Source organism: Lepidochelys kempii, chromosome 3 (assembly GCF_965140285.1).
Source record: "Lepidochelys kempii isolate rLepKem1 chromosome 3, rLepKem1.hap1, whole genome shotgun sequence".
Classification (NCBI taxonomy): Eukaryota; Metazoa; Chordata; order Testudines; family Cheloniidae; genus Lepidochelys; species Lepidochelys kempii.
Genome location: NC_136382.1, coordinates 128,562,719 through 128,579,166, shown reverse-complemented (window position 1 = coordinate 128,579,166; position 16,448 = coordinate 128,562,719). Strand labels below are relative to the sequence as shown.

The following is a 16,448-nucleotide window of genomic DNA, read 5'->3' as shown; positions in this document are numbered from 1 at the left end:
TGGGAGAGCTTGTCTGTCCTTCTGGGCACCCATGCAGGGGGGAATTGTGGAAAGGCACTGGAGGACTATTGACATTCTATTGATTTAGGCTGCGTCCCCACTGAAAAGTGGGTAGGTTACCAGCCCAAGTGAAAACGTAACCTGGGTTCTAAGCCTTACGCTCAGCTGTGCCAACTAACTTGGGTTGAAAGCACCACTTAACTTGGGTAAAAGGGACAAGAGGAGGGTTATTGGTCACACCTGAGTAAGAGCATGGGCTAGCTCTGCATATCAGTGTTTTCCTTTCTTCTCTCCAGCATTACCTTTGTCTCACCCAGGTTCAGGTTCAACCTGGGGCTTAGAGTTGGTAGATAGTGCTACTTGCACTAGAGGAGGAGGAGCTGGATATCATTTGAGTACTGTTCAGCAGTTGAGACCAGTGGCTCTCAATTTTCACACACTTCTTCCACCTCCCAGCACTGTAATATAGATGCTAAAAAGGATGAGGACTCCACCAGTCCCTTCCCCCCCATCTCATTGCATCTCATCTGAGAACTGTGGTGATCAGTGGAAACAATGAAGGGAGAGAGTATGTAGATGCTGTCATGTTGATGGTAGTGGCCAGCATGTCACCATAACATCTCACCAGATCTTACATTCCTTAAAGCTGCTATGTCTTCTTCTAATTACAGGGAATAACTGTGGTAAGTGTTGATTCTTCAGATGAAGGAGGTTCCTGTTTGCGTGGGGAAGGTAGAGTTTAAAAATCAAACTGGTCCCAATTTATCCAGAAATGTTTAGGTTCTTTAAATGTAAAGTGATCATTCCCTGTTCTTTTCCTCCACAAAGAAAATCATGCCATCTCACTCTGTTTCGGGGTTAAATGAAGTGTATCATTTTTGGGATTGATTACAATACTTCAGGGCATGATGCTTGCTGTTTGCTGAAATGTATCCTGAGAGCCCATTTGAGGGTCAGCTGGTGAAATTCTGAATAGGGCATGGGAAGAGCTTTTTGAATGGCTGCTGATCTTGTGTGCTTTTCCTCTGTAATGTGCTGAACAATCCCTTTCTGTCACCTTCTGTCATCCTAAAAGATGTGTTCCCAAAAATAATCTGTAGTGATAGATAATAAAACACCCTTCCTGGATAGGGATAATAGGCAATTCTGTGCTTCTATCCTGAAATGCATATGCCACTTCCTCAATTTGAGTGTTTTTTGTATTCTTTTTGGCCAGTGAAGTGTTACTCTCTGTCTCTCTCTCTGTTATTGGAGTCTCTGCATACTACCACAATCAGGATCAGGGCCATATTGTGTGGCACATTGTGCAAATATAAAATACTAAGAACTGTTCATTCCCTTTAACATACCTGTAACAAGCCTTGGGGCCCAGTCTACGCTTAACTTTTAAGTTGACATAGCCACATAGGTCGGGGTGTGACTTTCCCCTCTGGTGTTATCTGGGCCAGGGATCTGCTAGGTCACTCCAGTCCTTGACTCTGGAAGCCAGCCTTGCTCTGCTGTGAGAATCCCCACTGCTGGGCTGTTCACGAACAGCCTCTGGCATGTAAGCCGCTCCTTGGACTGTGCGACCGAATAACACTATCCAGTATCTCCAGTCCCAGACACAACTCTAGGAACCTCCGTCTTGTAGTGTCCAGTTATGCCTGCTGGATGCTGCAAGCTTATATGAGTTTGTCAGTTTAATAAAGAAATTGATATGTACCAGGTTTGTTATCCCAAAGGGAGCCTCTGACACACTTCAAACACACTGCTTCAGATAGAAAGAATAAACAAACCAATTTATTAACTATAAAGATAGATTTTAAGTGATTATAAGTCAAAACGTAAGTCAGATTTGGTCAAATGAAATAAAAGTAAAATGCACTCTAAGCTGATCTTAACACTTTCAGTGCCCTTACAAACTTAGATGCTTCTCACCACAGGCTGCAAAAGTCTTTACCTTTTATCATGTTCTTTCTTCCCTCTTGGCTTTGCACCCCTCACTTCAGAGTCAGGTGAGCATTACCTCATCGCAGTCCCTAACTGACCGAACGAAGGGGGATGACTCACTGGAGAGTCCAACAGATCGTTTTGTTGCTGCCTAGGCCAGCGTCCTTTGTTCCTGTGAGGCTGGGCTGGGTTTGTCCCATACGCGCCCTGCTGAAGCGTGAACTGCCCCTCTGCTTCTGGAGAGTTTTTGCCTGGGCTTATTTTAAGTTACGAGGATACATTTTTGGCCTCATAACTATATACATGAAATTATAACCTATAACATTACTGCAACAACAATTACTATAACAACACTCAGTGCATCATGAGCCTTCTGAAGACCCCTGACATGACAAAGTTTGCATTGGCTATCACAGAGTCCTTTTTATAAGGATGAACATGGGGGTGTAGGGTGTTCCCACAAGGTGTAGAACAACACAGGGGATGAGAAAAATTCACTCTTCTGGCCAACGAACCGATACTGACCTAACCCCCAGTGTAGACACAACTGTGTTGATGGAAGAATGCTTCTGTCGACATAGCTATCATTGTCCAGTGAGGTGGTGGTCCTACAGCGATGCAGAAACCCCGTGTCAGCAAATGCTGTGTCTACACCTCAGGGCTATGCCAGCACACCTATGGTGATGTATCTGTGCCGGCATAGTCTCCTTAGTCTAGAGTAGACATACCCTTGCATGCACAATATGTGCTCTAAATTGTGCACATGCTTGCCAAAAACTGTTGGATTAGACTTACTTTCAGCAAGGCTAATTGCTGTGTGGTCCTAAAGTCTGTCATTCTGAACAGTTTTATTGCCAGTGTGGATGTAGGCTGTCTGAAATGGTTCAACAGTCCTCCCACTACTGTTCCACAGTTGGCTGAAGCCCTTTCAGAACTGTCCAAGTCCACTACTGCTGGGAACTGTGTAATAGGTATTTGGAGGGAGTTGCTCCTGAACAGGTTTAGAACCAAGCTTCGCATGGAAGCAGAGGTGGACCGGTAACAGTTCTTGCCACAAATCAGCATTCTTAGTGCGGCTGTTGAGACCGCTGAGGCATCGGTACCAGAACCAGGTTAGTGTAGATACATCTGTGATTTGGTCCCTCTAGGCCAGGGTTGAAGCATATGAAGGGGCTATTGCCACCATTGTTCCCTCTAAACTGTGTGCGTGTGCCCCTGCACACACATCCTTAACCTCGCGCACACAGCAAAACACTGCGCACAAAAATTTACACAGAAGCACAACAGTTTGCACAGAAGGAATTTTTTGCGCACATGGCCTGTCAAAAATTAGAGGGAACGTTGATTGCCACTGTTTGTACCTGTTCAGTAGACTAACAGAAGGCTGGCCTTCAGGCACTGAATTCATCTGGGGGAAAAATTAATATTGTAGACTTTCTTTCTGTGGAACTGAGGTGGCCTAATCTATACTGGGGCTTGTCTACAGGGCAAGTTAATGTGCAGCAAGCCAGGGTATGACTCTATAGTGCACCAGCTCGCTTCACACTAACTCACCATTTGGACACTGCTACAGTGCACTGAAAGTCTCAGAGCACCGAAAGTCTGTGCTAAGCTCTACTTCGGGACTTTGAGTGAGCTGTTAGTGTCCACGTAGGACATAGCTGCACTGCAAACTAGCATGCTGTAGATTCATACCCTGGCTTGCCACATGGTAACTTACTGTGTAGACAAGCCCTTTGAAAATTATCAGCTAACTGCTCCCCAGTGTGCAGACAGTCTGACCAGTAAATCATTTATGACGGAGGTCTTGTGAATGAAGAAATGGCAAATAACTCTAAGGCCCCTGAATTGGGGGGTGATGAAAAATGGTCAAAGCTGTTTAGTAGCAGCTACTCATGATGAATCTAATCACTTCTGAGAGGAGACGGTTGCTCTAGCTTCAGTTGCTGTGCTGAACCTTGGTAATTGTTGCAGTCACCAACATGAATTTTGTTACTTAGTTCAGCTCCAGTGCTGGCTGTTGGAGCATAAAGTACAATCTGAGAACAGTTTTATGATGCTGCTCAAGATATTTAATCAAAGCAACCTGGAAAATTCAAAGGCCCAAAAAATGTATGTTTGTTTTTTTTTCCAAAGTTTTGAGATGTGGGAGTTTGTATTTTTTTTTTTTTTAAATGTGCCAAATAAAACCTATTCTGCCACTCTAAGCACTAAGATTCCTGGCTGAAACAGGGAGCCTACAAATTAGTGGTTTCTTTGTTTGTTATAGTTTAAATTGGACTTTGACAAAGCAATTACATCTTGAAATTCACTTCTCTGGAAGCTAAAACCTTAAGTCATTTTAAAAAAGCAAAGTACCCAAGAGACAGATGATTGACTTAAGCTATATTAATTCTTCTTCAATTCCTTTGCTGGGCTTTTAGGGTTTAATTGAGGTTAAGAGGTTGGAATCTGTGGTAAACAAAAGAATGGCATATGGACAGGCTGAAATTCTGTGTATTTAAGCAAGAGCATTCCTTTTGGCCATTTGTTTTCATTGGCGGCTCCAGGTTCACAGTATAAATGTGTAAACTTGCTACACTGGTAGGTTAATAATTGCTTGGGCTTTTATCACCTTCTGATATACTTCTTGAGAATAAAAGACTCACCCAGGAATGTGTTATCCGTTTCACCTGAAGGTAGTGGTTTGGAGTTTTTTAACATCTTCATTGCTGCTGTAATTTGTGTTTATTTTAAAATCCACCTCTGCCCCCCCTCCACCACCATAAAAAAACCAAACTCCTAACCATTCTCTTAAATTCAGGTAGATCAGGGTTTCTCAGACTTCACTGCACCATGAGTGACCCCCTTCAAACAACAAAAATTACTACATGACCCCAGGAAGGGGGACTGAAGCCCAAGCCCCTCCGCCGCCAGCAGGGGAGCCAAAGCTCAAACCCTCCTGTGGGGAGAAGCTGAAGTTTGAGGGCTTCAGCCCTGGGGGGATAGGGGACTGTAGCCTGAGCCCTGCCTCCCAGGGCTGAAGCCTGAGCCCTCAGCTTCAGCCCTGGGTGGGGGGCCTTGGACTTTGGCTTCAGCCTGGGGCCCCAGCAAGTCTAAGGCCAGCCCTGGCGACCCCATTAAAATGTGGTCGCGACCCACAGTTTGAGAACTGCTGAGGTAGATAAAGCAAACGAGCATCTTGTTCCTAGTTTTGCCGACTAATATTTTACAGAAATTACAGTGTTAGAATGAGTGAGGTGGTGATATCTTTTATTGGACCAGCTTCTCTTAATGAGAAAGACAGGCTTACACACAAGTCTCTCTCTCTCGCTAACAGAAGTTAGTCCAATAGAAGAGACTACCTCATCCACCTTGTGTGTCCTATCCTAGGATTAACACAACTACAAGAACGCTGCAAACAACAAGAAGTTTTAAAAAGTTCAGTTTCTCTAGCTATTGTTGGTAGGTGAGCATAATGTGAATTTTCACAGGTATGTTTTACAGTAATCTCTTGCTCCCCTCTCTTGAGCTGCCTTGTAATTGTGTGAACCTATTCATTAAATTGGGCAGACTACAACTCTAATTTTAGATTAAGACTGTATAGTATCCTATGCAATGAATTTGATAGTTTAAACTAACGGCAACCCTATGTTACGAAGCCTGAGTGTACTCTGAGTTCCTCATGCTATTTACAAACTTCCTGGAGCATATGATGTCAGCAGGTCGTGACACGTGACCTATAGGTCTGGAGTCACTTTGCAGACATCTGTTATCTTATGTGCAGTTGTTTACAGTTATTGCTTGGAAGCAAAGAGAAGACTATATTAAAAAGAAAGAAGTCATATACACACACACACAAGAGAAGATAAATGAGGAATTGCTTACAAGAAAATGTATTCTAGGTGACTTTTACTTGACACCTTTCATAGAATCAAATCTGTTCTGTTTGTTGTATTCTAGATTTTTCTTTTTATCCTGAAAGTTTTACACAGCTGAAATTCTGATCTTAAAAAAACTGTCCCCTTCTACTTTATTAACCTAAACGCATTAAATTAGTTGTTGCTCTTTCTGAGGAGTTTACATTAAGGGGGAAGTGTACTATTTGAAAGGGGGTGACAGTTACTGAATTTTCCAAATGAAGTTAATGAATCCAGTTTGTGCAACCTGAATATGGAAAATGGAGCACCTGAATGCAGAATTGAAGGGCAGGGCAAAGGGAAGAATCTAGTTTTGAATTAAATTTTTCTTTTGGGGCTTCTTTTGCCCTTTTAGTTGTGAAATTAAAAATATCCATTTGATGAGACATGCAGTTCTTTTAAACTATTGTATTAAAGATATCCTTGTGCTTTCTGCAAGAGGAGTTAGTTTCTACCATGTCACTACTCCTTTTTTTACCCAATATTTGGATGGATTGATTTAAAGTACCAAAGCAACCTCAAATCATTCTTTGATTTTAAAAAAAAAAAAAAAAAAAAAAAAAAAGAAATGGTCCTTTCAGAATCACTAGTTTTAATGTTAATCTTTTATTTACTACGAGCAAGAATAACTTTTTTTAAAGGGAAACACAGCAATAACTTCAAGCAATAAGGTGATAAGTAGCTTAAATGTCACCTGTTCTGATGCTTAACTTCTACATTTCAGTAAAAATAGGGAAGCGTTGCATTTGTGATTCACAAGGTACAAACTTAATACTCAACAAAAACGGGTTAGCAGTGATTTTTAGGGTATTTAGTTCAATCACATTAGAACTATCTGTCTTAAACTTCTAGTAGAACCTCGCAGTGGATTAAATTGCTTACTGTAATTCTTTATCTTTGAGGCTATTCTCTTGCAGGAGTTTCGCTTTTGGGTCTTGCACTCAAGAGAACTTTGGAGCAAAATTCCCACTCTTATTTTTAAAGAATATACAATGTGTTTTCCCCATGGTGTGAATCTGTATTTCTAAAAGTATCCTGGGTTTTCTCTTTTTGGGATGCCAGGAATCGCTAATCTGAGGCTCATCGTACTTCTAAACAAGCTCATGAAAGCACTGATAAGACCCTTGAGAGTGGAAGTCACTGTATTTCTTTAACTCTTTTTCAAATGCTTCATTCTAGATCACTTTTTCCCAGGACTTTGGGGGATTATTTCTGGCACACTGGGGGAGATAGCATGTGGCCCACTGTAGGTTTGGGTCATGATGAGTTAGAGGTTCTTTTCATGGCTCCTTTTCAGGGTCAGAAAAAGCAATGTCTGTGTTTTCAGCCAAAGAGTGGTGAGCTGGAGGTCTGCCACTACCCTGCTCCCAGATGTTGCTCATTGGTTTTTCCCCTTTCTTAGTTCCATTGTTCCCATCTCGGATGTTACCTTGAAGTCACTGTGGTCACACTCATAAAGGTAGCCTTCAGGGCCAAAATGAAGAGTCCACGGGAGCCCTCTGGGTGGGGCTTCCCTGTCTATTTTAGGATTTTCTATAGTGCAGACTGCTTTAGTATCTAAATACTTCCTAGGTAAATTAAGCTCCTTGGTGGACTTTTTCATTCTTTTCCATGCCCTGGTAAAAAAAAGCTCTGCTTTTGGATAACTTCTTTCTTTCCTGTCCCTCTGCCATTGTTCCACTGATGGTAGGAAAGCGTTGTCCACATAGGAGGACTTACATCGTGCTCTGGATGAGTCTGACCTCCTCTGGAAGCTTATTCACCAACATTAAGCCCTCCTAAATGAGAAGCATTTATCTCTGGCTTCTGCATGGACTGACCTGGGCTCTGTGAGCAGCATTGTCACTGAGGAGCATAATTGTCTTGCTGGGTCATCAATAGAGACGTGGTTATTGCATCTTGCCTCTTGAGGGCTAGTGCCTTAGACTGGAAGCTGGTGGAGTGATCAGAGCACAGGGGTGATGTGCCATTGGCAGCCCGTTCTACTGAAGGCCATGGCTACCCACGTACTGGAGCCCTTGGCATTGCTTCCACCTTCAACCAACTTACAGTGAATTGCATAATCCAGTTTGGTGGTTGTAACGTTGACTGACCAGATACCAGGTCATGTCAGAGTGTATTCAGGCCAATTCACTTGTGTACTAGTACTGTATAGATCAAAGCGATTTTTGTTAAAGGTATAAGTGTATTTGGTGTTTAAACTTTATTAAAATGAATGGAACGTTTCTTGCATTGATTTCACTTGTATGTATCCTGTTATAAAGCAATAACAAACGTTTACATTGGAAATACCCCTGTGCCTAAATAACCATCAAAGAAGTCTATGGAATGCTAAGGAAGGTCTTTAACAGAAAGTGCTAATTTCAAAGCAAGTGGCCATTGTGTGTGATTACCGGAGGTCAATGACTCAAAATGCATTCCTCACTCACTGGACATCAAAGGAAAAGCCCACATGGGTAGAGACGCTGTCAGCCTGCTTTGTCAGCAGCGACTATAAATATATGGATTCTAGGAAAGATCCTTCATCTCTGGACTGTTTAGACTCTTACAGGGAAGTATACCAGATACAAAGTGAAGATCGCCAGAGACAAAGTGGGTACTCAGAAAGACTTTTGGGCAACTGGCAGTTTATTACATCACTGCCACCATTTGGAATTACAAAGCGTGACTCACCTGTTTAAAATACTTTACCAGCTTTAACCTCTCAGTAACTCTCATTTCCTTTTCTTAGGGCTTATCTACACTGGCACTTTAAAACGCTGCAGCTTTCTCGCTTAGGGGTGTGAAAAAAACACCCCTCTGAGCACTGCAAGTTTCAGCGCTTCTAGGTGCCAGTCTAGACAGCGCTGCTGGCTATTCCCGTCGTGGAGGTGGGTTGTGTGTGTGTTTGGTTTGTTTTTATTAGCGAGAGCCCTCCTGGCGCTATGCCACGACTACACAAGCCACGTTAAAGTCCTGCTGCGGCAACGCTTTAACATTGACGGTGAAGATGTGCCCTTAGCTAATAATCCTGTAGTTAGTTTTACTATAGAATTGGCTGCCAGCATTGTCTTTGGAATAAGATCTGGAGTACCAATTGATCTGGGATAAGTGACAAGTCTCTTGTGACTGAGAGCAACCTGATGTGGTGTGACTTTTAGCTGAAGTGACCATTATCACTAAAAGAGAAGGAGGACTTCTCTCACCTTAGAGACTAACCAATTTATTTGAGCATGAGCTTTCGTGAGCTACAGCTCACTTCATCGGAATGCATCTAAGGTGAGACAAGTCCTTCTTTTCATTTTGTAGATACAGACTAACACGGCTGCTACTCTAAAACCTGTCATTATCACAAGTTCTTTTTGTCTGGGTGGCAAGATAGATTGGAGAGCCCAAGGGACAGTCTCTGACTCCATGGTAAGACTGGTAATTCCGGAGTTCACATTTGTTACTGGCTTGGTGAAATCTGGTTATGGAACACACCATCAGCTTGGAGTGTCTGCCCTGTTTTATGACACTCTGCCCTGAGGTAGACACTCTCTCAGGCCTGAGCCACTCCAGACAGTGTGACAGAAGTGACAATGCATGGGTCGTTCTGACAAGTCCTCATCTTTCTGGGGGAAAAGGGACAAAGTTTCTGAACAAGTTGATGGGGAAATAAAGCTGGTTGGTTGCTTGGTTTTGTTTTCATCTGTGTGGCCTTCTAGGTTAATTGATGAGTTAAACAGGACTGAGGCTTCCCATTATTCATTCACAAACGGGGAAGGGAGCAGTTGCTTTCAATTTAAAAGCAGAAGACAGTGATCCAATTATTTCTCAATTATTTTTCTTATGACCAGCATCTCTTCAGTGTTGCGTGGCTTCAGTTTGGGCCCAGGTACTCTTCATCCAGGAGCTAATCTCCTTTAGGCACATTGACAGGTTTCAGAGTAACAGCCTTGTTAGTCTGTATTCGCAAAAAGAAAAGGAGTACTTGTGGCACCTTAGAGACTAACCAATTTATTTGAGCATGAGCTTTTGTGAGCTACAGCTCACTTCATCGGATGCATACCGTGGAAACTGCAGCAGACTTTATATATATACAGAGAATATGAAACAATACCTCCTCCCACCCCACTGTCCTGCTGGTAATAGCTTATCTAAAGTGATCATCAGGTGGGCCATTTCCAGCACAAATCCAGGTTTTCTCACCCTCCACCCCCCCACACAAATTCACTCTCCTGCTGGTGATAGCCCATCCAAAGTGACAACTCTGGATGTCACACAATGTGCATGATAATCAAGTTGGGCTATTTCCTGCACAAATCCAGGTTTTCTCACATCCCTCCACCCCCGTACACACACAAACTCACTCTCCTGCTGGTAATAGCTCATCCAAACTGACCACTCTCCAAGTTTAAATCCAAGTTAAACCAGAACATCGGGGGGGAGTGGTAGGAAAAAACAAGAGGAAACAGGCTACCTTGCATAATGACTTAGCCACTCCCAGTCTCTATTTAAGCCTAAATTAATAGTATCCAATTTGCAAATGAATTCCAATTCAGCAGTTTCTCGCTGGAGTCTGGATTTGAAGGTTTTTTTGTTTTAAGATAGCGACCTTCATGTCTGTGATTGCGTGACCAGAGAGATTGAAGTGTTCTCCGACTGGTTTATGAATGTTATAATTCTTGACATCTGATTTGTGTCCATTTATTCTTTTACGTAGAGACTGTCCAGTTTGACCAATGTACATGGCAGAGGGGCATTGCTGGCACATGATGGCATATATCACATTGGTGGATGTGCAGGTGAACGAGCCTCTGATAGTGTGGCTGATATTAGGCCCTGTGATGGTGTCCCCTGAATAGATATGTGGACACAGTTGGCAACGGGCTTTGTTGCAAGGATAAGTTCCTGGGTTAGTGGTTCTGTTGTGTGGTATGTGGTTGTTGGTGAGTATTTGCTTCAGGTTGCGGGGCTGTCTGTAGGCAAGGACTAGCCTGTCTCCCAAGATTTGTGAGAGTGCTGGGTCATCCTTTAGGATAGGTTGTAGATCCTTAATAATGCGTTGGAGGGGTTTTAGTTGGGGGCTGAAGGTGACGGCTAGTGGCGTTCTGTTATTTTCTTTGTTAGGCCTGTCCTGTAGTAGGTAACTTCTGGGAACTCTTCTGGCTCTATCAATCTGTTTCTTTACTTCTGCAGGTGGGTATTGTAGTTGTAAGAGAGCTTGACAGAGATCTTGTAGGTGTTTGTCTCTGTCTGAGGGGTTGGAGCAAATGCGGTTGTATCGCAGAGCTTGGCTGTAGACGATGGATCGTGTGGTGTGGTCAGGGTGAAAGCTGGAGGCATGCAGGTAGGAATAGTGGTCAGTAGGTTTCCGGTATAGGGTGGTGTTTATGTGACCATTGTTTATTAGCACTGTAGTGTCCAGGAAGTGGATCTCTTGTGTGGACTGGACCAGGCTGAGGTTGGTGGTGGGATGGAAATTGTTGAAATCATGGTGGAATTCCTCAAGGGCTTCTTTTCCATGGGTCCAGATGATGATGTCATCAATATAGCGCAAGTAGAGTAGGGGCTTTAGGGGACGAGAGCTGAGGAAGCGTTGTTCTAAATCAGCCATAAAAATGTTGGCATACTGTGGGGCCATGCGGGTATCCATGGCAGTGCCGCTGATCTGAAGGTATACATTGTCCCCAAATGTGAAATAGTTATGGGTAAGGACAAAGTCACAAAGTTCAGCCACCAGGTTAGCCGTGACATTATCGGGGATAGTGTTCTTGACGGTGAGAGAACCTGGATTTGTGCTGGAAATGGCCCACCTGATGATCACTTTAGATAAGCTATTACCAGCAGGACAGTGGGGTGGGAGGGGGTATTGTTTCATATTCTCTGTGTATATATAAAGTCTGCTGCAGTTTCCACGGTATGCATCTGATGAAGTGAGCTGTAGCTCACGAAAGCTCATGCTCAAATAAATTGGTTAGTCTCTAAGGTGCCACAAGTACTCCTTTTCTTTAGGCACATTGACAGCCTTGTAATGGCGATGGTTGCATCTGTGGCAAAAGATCTAGAGCTGGGTGTCATCTGCATATTGTTGGTCTGCAGTTTGCCGGTGTAGGAGGCAGCAGTCCTAGTTTACTCTACTATTGTATGTGCTCCTGTAAGGGAGTTTAACTGGTGCTGTACAAAGTGGTAGGGCATTTGCCTTCCATCAACAGCTGCCATTTGCCCTGTGAGATGCTTCCTTGCACTGAAGAGAAATCCAGCCAGGAGCATAAATAAACAATAGCTAGCTGTTGGAGAGAATCTTTAGACTAAACAAAATCAAGTTGCAAGGAATGAAAATAGAGAGTGAACTCCTCCTGTACTGTCACCAAACTTGGGTGCCTGAATTGAGTATCTGTTTGCTTTTTATACATCCATGTGCCTGTAGTGACTAACTGGCTCTGAAGCTCTGTGTGATATCTATATGTGAGACTCTGGACTGTTGCACTCTTTTTGTCTCATTTCTGTTGTTTACACCTACGCTATAAATCTGAGAGTGCTTAATTAAGGCACTTATGCTCAGCCATTAAACAGAAAGTTGTCTCAGTAGAACTGTCGTAAAGCAGCAGAGCTTGGCCTGTGTGGCTCCTTACTGGCCTCTAGATGCTTTTCTCCTTTAGGGCTTAAGTAAGGTCTTGTAAAAGTGTTCCAAGGAAAAAATGAAAATACAGACTAACTCCAGGCTCTTCTACACTGACAGACTAATGCTGAGAAGTTGGGTTAAATCTTTACTTGCACCGATGGTCATAAAGTTGCCTGTGGCATAGGTATTTGTTGCTAACTATTGCTTCATAATCTTGTCCCTGGCACTTTGGTATTCTAAGTATGTTTAATTGTTTTGTGGCTCTCTATAAATCTCTGATTCAAGTGATTTTGGCTGCTTAAAGGCTGAGTGCCCCTGTTGTATGCTATGCTGGTGCTAGAATTGTAGTTTATCTCTTAATGGGCAATGTGAAAATGAGTCAGGAAAAAGGAATGTGTGCCACCTGCCAGTCCCATATAAATTTCCTGAGATTAGCAGTGTGGTCACACTACTCTGGGAATACTAATCAATAAGTGGGCTGACTAATGTCAGAATAACGTATGACTATCACTCTGTCAGTGCTGCCTTTTGATATATTTCTGTTTACCTTGCATGTTAGAAGGAAGCAAAAAACATTCTGTTTAAATACAGGCTGCCTGTTGCTCAGTGCTCCCAGCCTTGTTCCCATGAGCATGACACTAAAGCCTTATGTTTTTGGCAGGTGTGAGGAATGAAGGGAGCCTGGTTTCAGTCCTGAGAAGAGTGCCCGTATAGCCAGCTGGAACGGGTCTGGGAAGCTTGCCACAGGCTCGGCAATGAGCAGACCGCTATTGCAAAGCAGGATGCAGCAGGAATATCGGAATGTTTCCGTCCTTCTGCCCAACAGAGAGCAGCTCAGTGTGACCATCGGGGTGAGTTGTTTAAAAGTTTCATTCTGAGCGTTTAGTGCAAGTTTCATAGATGTTTGTGTTGTCTGCTCTGGCAGTTACAGTGATAAGACTGAGCTTAACTTTCATTGCACTTGTGAGAGTACCATATTAGTCCATTGATCAAAAAACTATTAGCTGATTTAACATAATTGGTGTGTTGCTTCGTAATTGGCTAGCCTAGCAAAAATTTACAGGATGGTCTGATTAATCTCCCCTATTGCATTTGATAATGAGGACCTAATTTTTAATTCCCTTTCACTCTCTCAAATTGTTTTGTAACAAACTGAAATGAAAATCCAGCTTCTCGGAAACCTGAAATGCCTGTACCTTTGGACTTCAGCGGGCAGTGCTAATGGACACCAGCTCACCCTGCAGTTTAGCTCTGATCTTTCTTTTGGAAGCCGTTCTGTAAATGGGAGTCTTGCAGATTTTTTTTCTTTTCTTTTTATAGTTCTTTCTTTACTCCATTAAATAAGAGAATTGCATGCGTAGATGTCCAAGTACTCTGCAAAGTATTGTCATTTCCGTTTTTAGTGTAGGGAAATCTGAAGCACAAAGAGAAGTGAAGTGACTTATGCAAAGTCTCGCTCACTGGAGCGATTCCCAAGTTGGAATGCTATCCATGATTAGATCACACAGCTGCCTTTGTAATATAGTTTATCAGGAATATGTGAGAAACTAAACCAGTGCCTGAAGCTTCTTAGTCTAGCTTGCCATCTAAATTATGAACTCCCCATTTTGGAGATGGGGGTCTGTCTGTGTAGAGTTTTTTTTATTTTTTCCTAGACTTTTTTTGCAGGGGGAGGGGTGGAATGGAGACAAAATTAAAATCTTATTTTTAAATTCAAAATGCAGCTATAGAAAACAGGCACATCAATACAGAAATATGCAAAGATCTTTAAAGTCCATACAGGAATTTTCCTACTTGCCATACTTAAATCTAGTATCCCCTAAGAAGTCAGCCCCAGGGCCTAGGTAGATCAGGGGATTGGTAACAGACTCTGGAGCTCGTCACTTTCAATAGTTCAAAACCAGGCCAGATAAGGTGATTTTATTTAAGCTCTGGGTGGCTGGGTGGCCATACCAGTATAAATCTCTATCACCACTGACCCTAAATATCCCACTGGTTGGTAGCTTTTAGCAGAGTGGGCAGAGATCCAACAGGATTGGAGGCTGAACTACCCTCCCGCCTTTGAACATTGACTATACTAGAGGCGCTTCTCAGAAATTTGCTATTGTTCCCCCTCCAGCATTATCAATACCAGCAGCCTTAATATAGATGATCTGCTGGTGTTTTAAGCATCCTGTCATGTAACCCTGCCTAGAGCAGGAGTAACCGACAATGGGTATCTCCACATTCTAATTGCGGGGTGTGATTACGGTTTGTGTAGACATGCCTGAACTAGCTTTAATCTAGCTATCTTGAATACCAGAGCAGTGAAGCTGTGGCAGCTGTGACTTCAGTATGGGCTGTACAAGTCCACCTGGAACCCTGGATAATTTCTCAGGTGGGTAGCCTGCAGTGAAGCCCCTGCTAGATAGATTGGAGGTGACTTGGGTATGTGTATACAAGCTGCAATCACACCTCAAGATTGCAGGTTAGACATAACCAGTGGTGCTTAAATTGGTTGTGGTGTCTGGCTCCCATGTGTAAAACTATATAGCGTGAAGCGCTTCAGGCTCATACAATTTTAATAAGCGTAGATGAGGCCTTTAGAGTTGAGCTTTTTAGTGTAGGCAAGAATGGAAAGAATGTCAGACGTATCCTTCCGGCCATTTATGTCTCATTTCCTGAAGCCTCTTTGAAGGCCCATGTTGTTGGGATAACTGTGTGCAGCCCCTTTGATACTTTATCTTGAAAGTGTCTAGCTCTACATATTTACCTTTAGAGATGTGCAGGGGTTCTGTAACTTTATATCCTCTGTCAATAGCCTTTTAATAAGTCTCTTGTTTATACCTGTTTTATTGGCTCCTTAATGGAAACTGTTTCCTTAAGGTAGTTGAATGTGTCTGCGTATGAAAGAATAGCTGGCTGAAGCAAAACATGAACTTTGAAAATACAAAGTTGGTAGTGAACACATACCTTTAAGAGTTCAGATTTAATTAGCACTACAACAGATAACATCTTCTACCTTCATTGCTATAATAAGGCTACAGCTCAGGACTTGCATAGCACGTCACATTTTTGATACACTGTGCAAACACTAAATCTTCACGAAAGCCCAGTGAGGTAGGTGCATGTCATTAGCTTTTCAATAGATTGAAGTGCAGATTCTCCACTTCATAAGCAAGGGATTTATGCATATAATTCCCATTACTTCTGTTAAGAGATGCCAATATATCCTGTCCATCAAGATGAGGATATACCTGTACATTTTATATGCTCATATTTTAAATCCATGGGGTAGGGTTTGTACTCATGCAAAAATAGTTGTCAATGTTTTTTAAAAAAAACAAAAAACAAACCCCATCACAGTGCTAAGGGAAAAAAGAATGTGGCTTTAAAAAAGAAAATCCCTTCCCTCTCTCAATCAAGTGTCTCCAAGTTCACATTGTTAGAATCTTCCTCTTCCTTCATTATATAAAAGATTTGACATTTGAGAGGATAGGTTGCAGGGATGCAGTATTTCCAAAATGCTAACTCCCGAAAGGCTGCTGAGAAATCTTTAAGGAACAAAACCATAGGGGAACTTGCTAAGCACTCTGTGTAAATTGAAGCAAAGTGGGAGTGATCTTTCCTGAGAGGGAGGAATGTTGTTTGGGCACAGAGGCAGAGAAGGAGCCTAGATGGGAAGACTTAGTCTGTGCCTTGAGGAGCTTGCTTAAACCGTAGACAAAACGGTACAACTTAAAATGCACTAGGTGACAGAAGAAGGTTTTAACACTGTCACTGGCTTTATTAAAAGCTCATATCTGTTGTCTTAGCTCAGCAGACTCAAGTTAACATGCTTCAGGGAAGCTTCGGGGCTTAACTTCTCCATTGCCTTCCCCCTTGTGAAGATACTGACCTCTGTAAAGTGCATATAAAACACCACCATTCTCATTTGGCAACATTTTACACCAACTTTTGATGAGCTGTAAAGGACTAACAAGGGGCAAAGCAGTGGAGAATTGAATCCTGCGCTTTCTGAGGCAAGGGAGAATGCATGCTATTCTAGGTGC

The 16,448-nt window shown here is 42.7% G+C and overlaps 1 protein-coding gene across 6 annotated transcripts in view; it reads left to right on the top strand.

Moving 5' to 3' along the window:
- Window positions 1–16,448, top strand: part of FRMD1 (FERM domain containing 1) — a 67,435-nt gene that overhangs the window by 11,500 nt on the left and 39,487 nt on the right. For 5 of the 6 annotated variants that reach the window (XM_073337950.1, XM_073337949.2, XM_073337951.2 and 2 more), the window contains exon 2: window positions 13,079–13,268. In XM_073337950.1, coding sequence (XP_073194051.1) covers window positions 13,173–13,268 — 96 coding nt within the window. In that variant the 5' untranslated portion in view covers window positions 13,079–13,172. Of the gene's footprint in view, window positions 1–13,078; window positions 13,269–16,448 lie in introns of those variants that run through there. The other variant, XM_073337953.1, reaches the window with a different exon arrangement.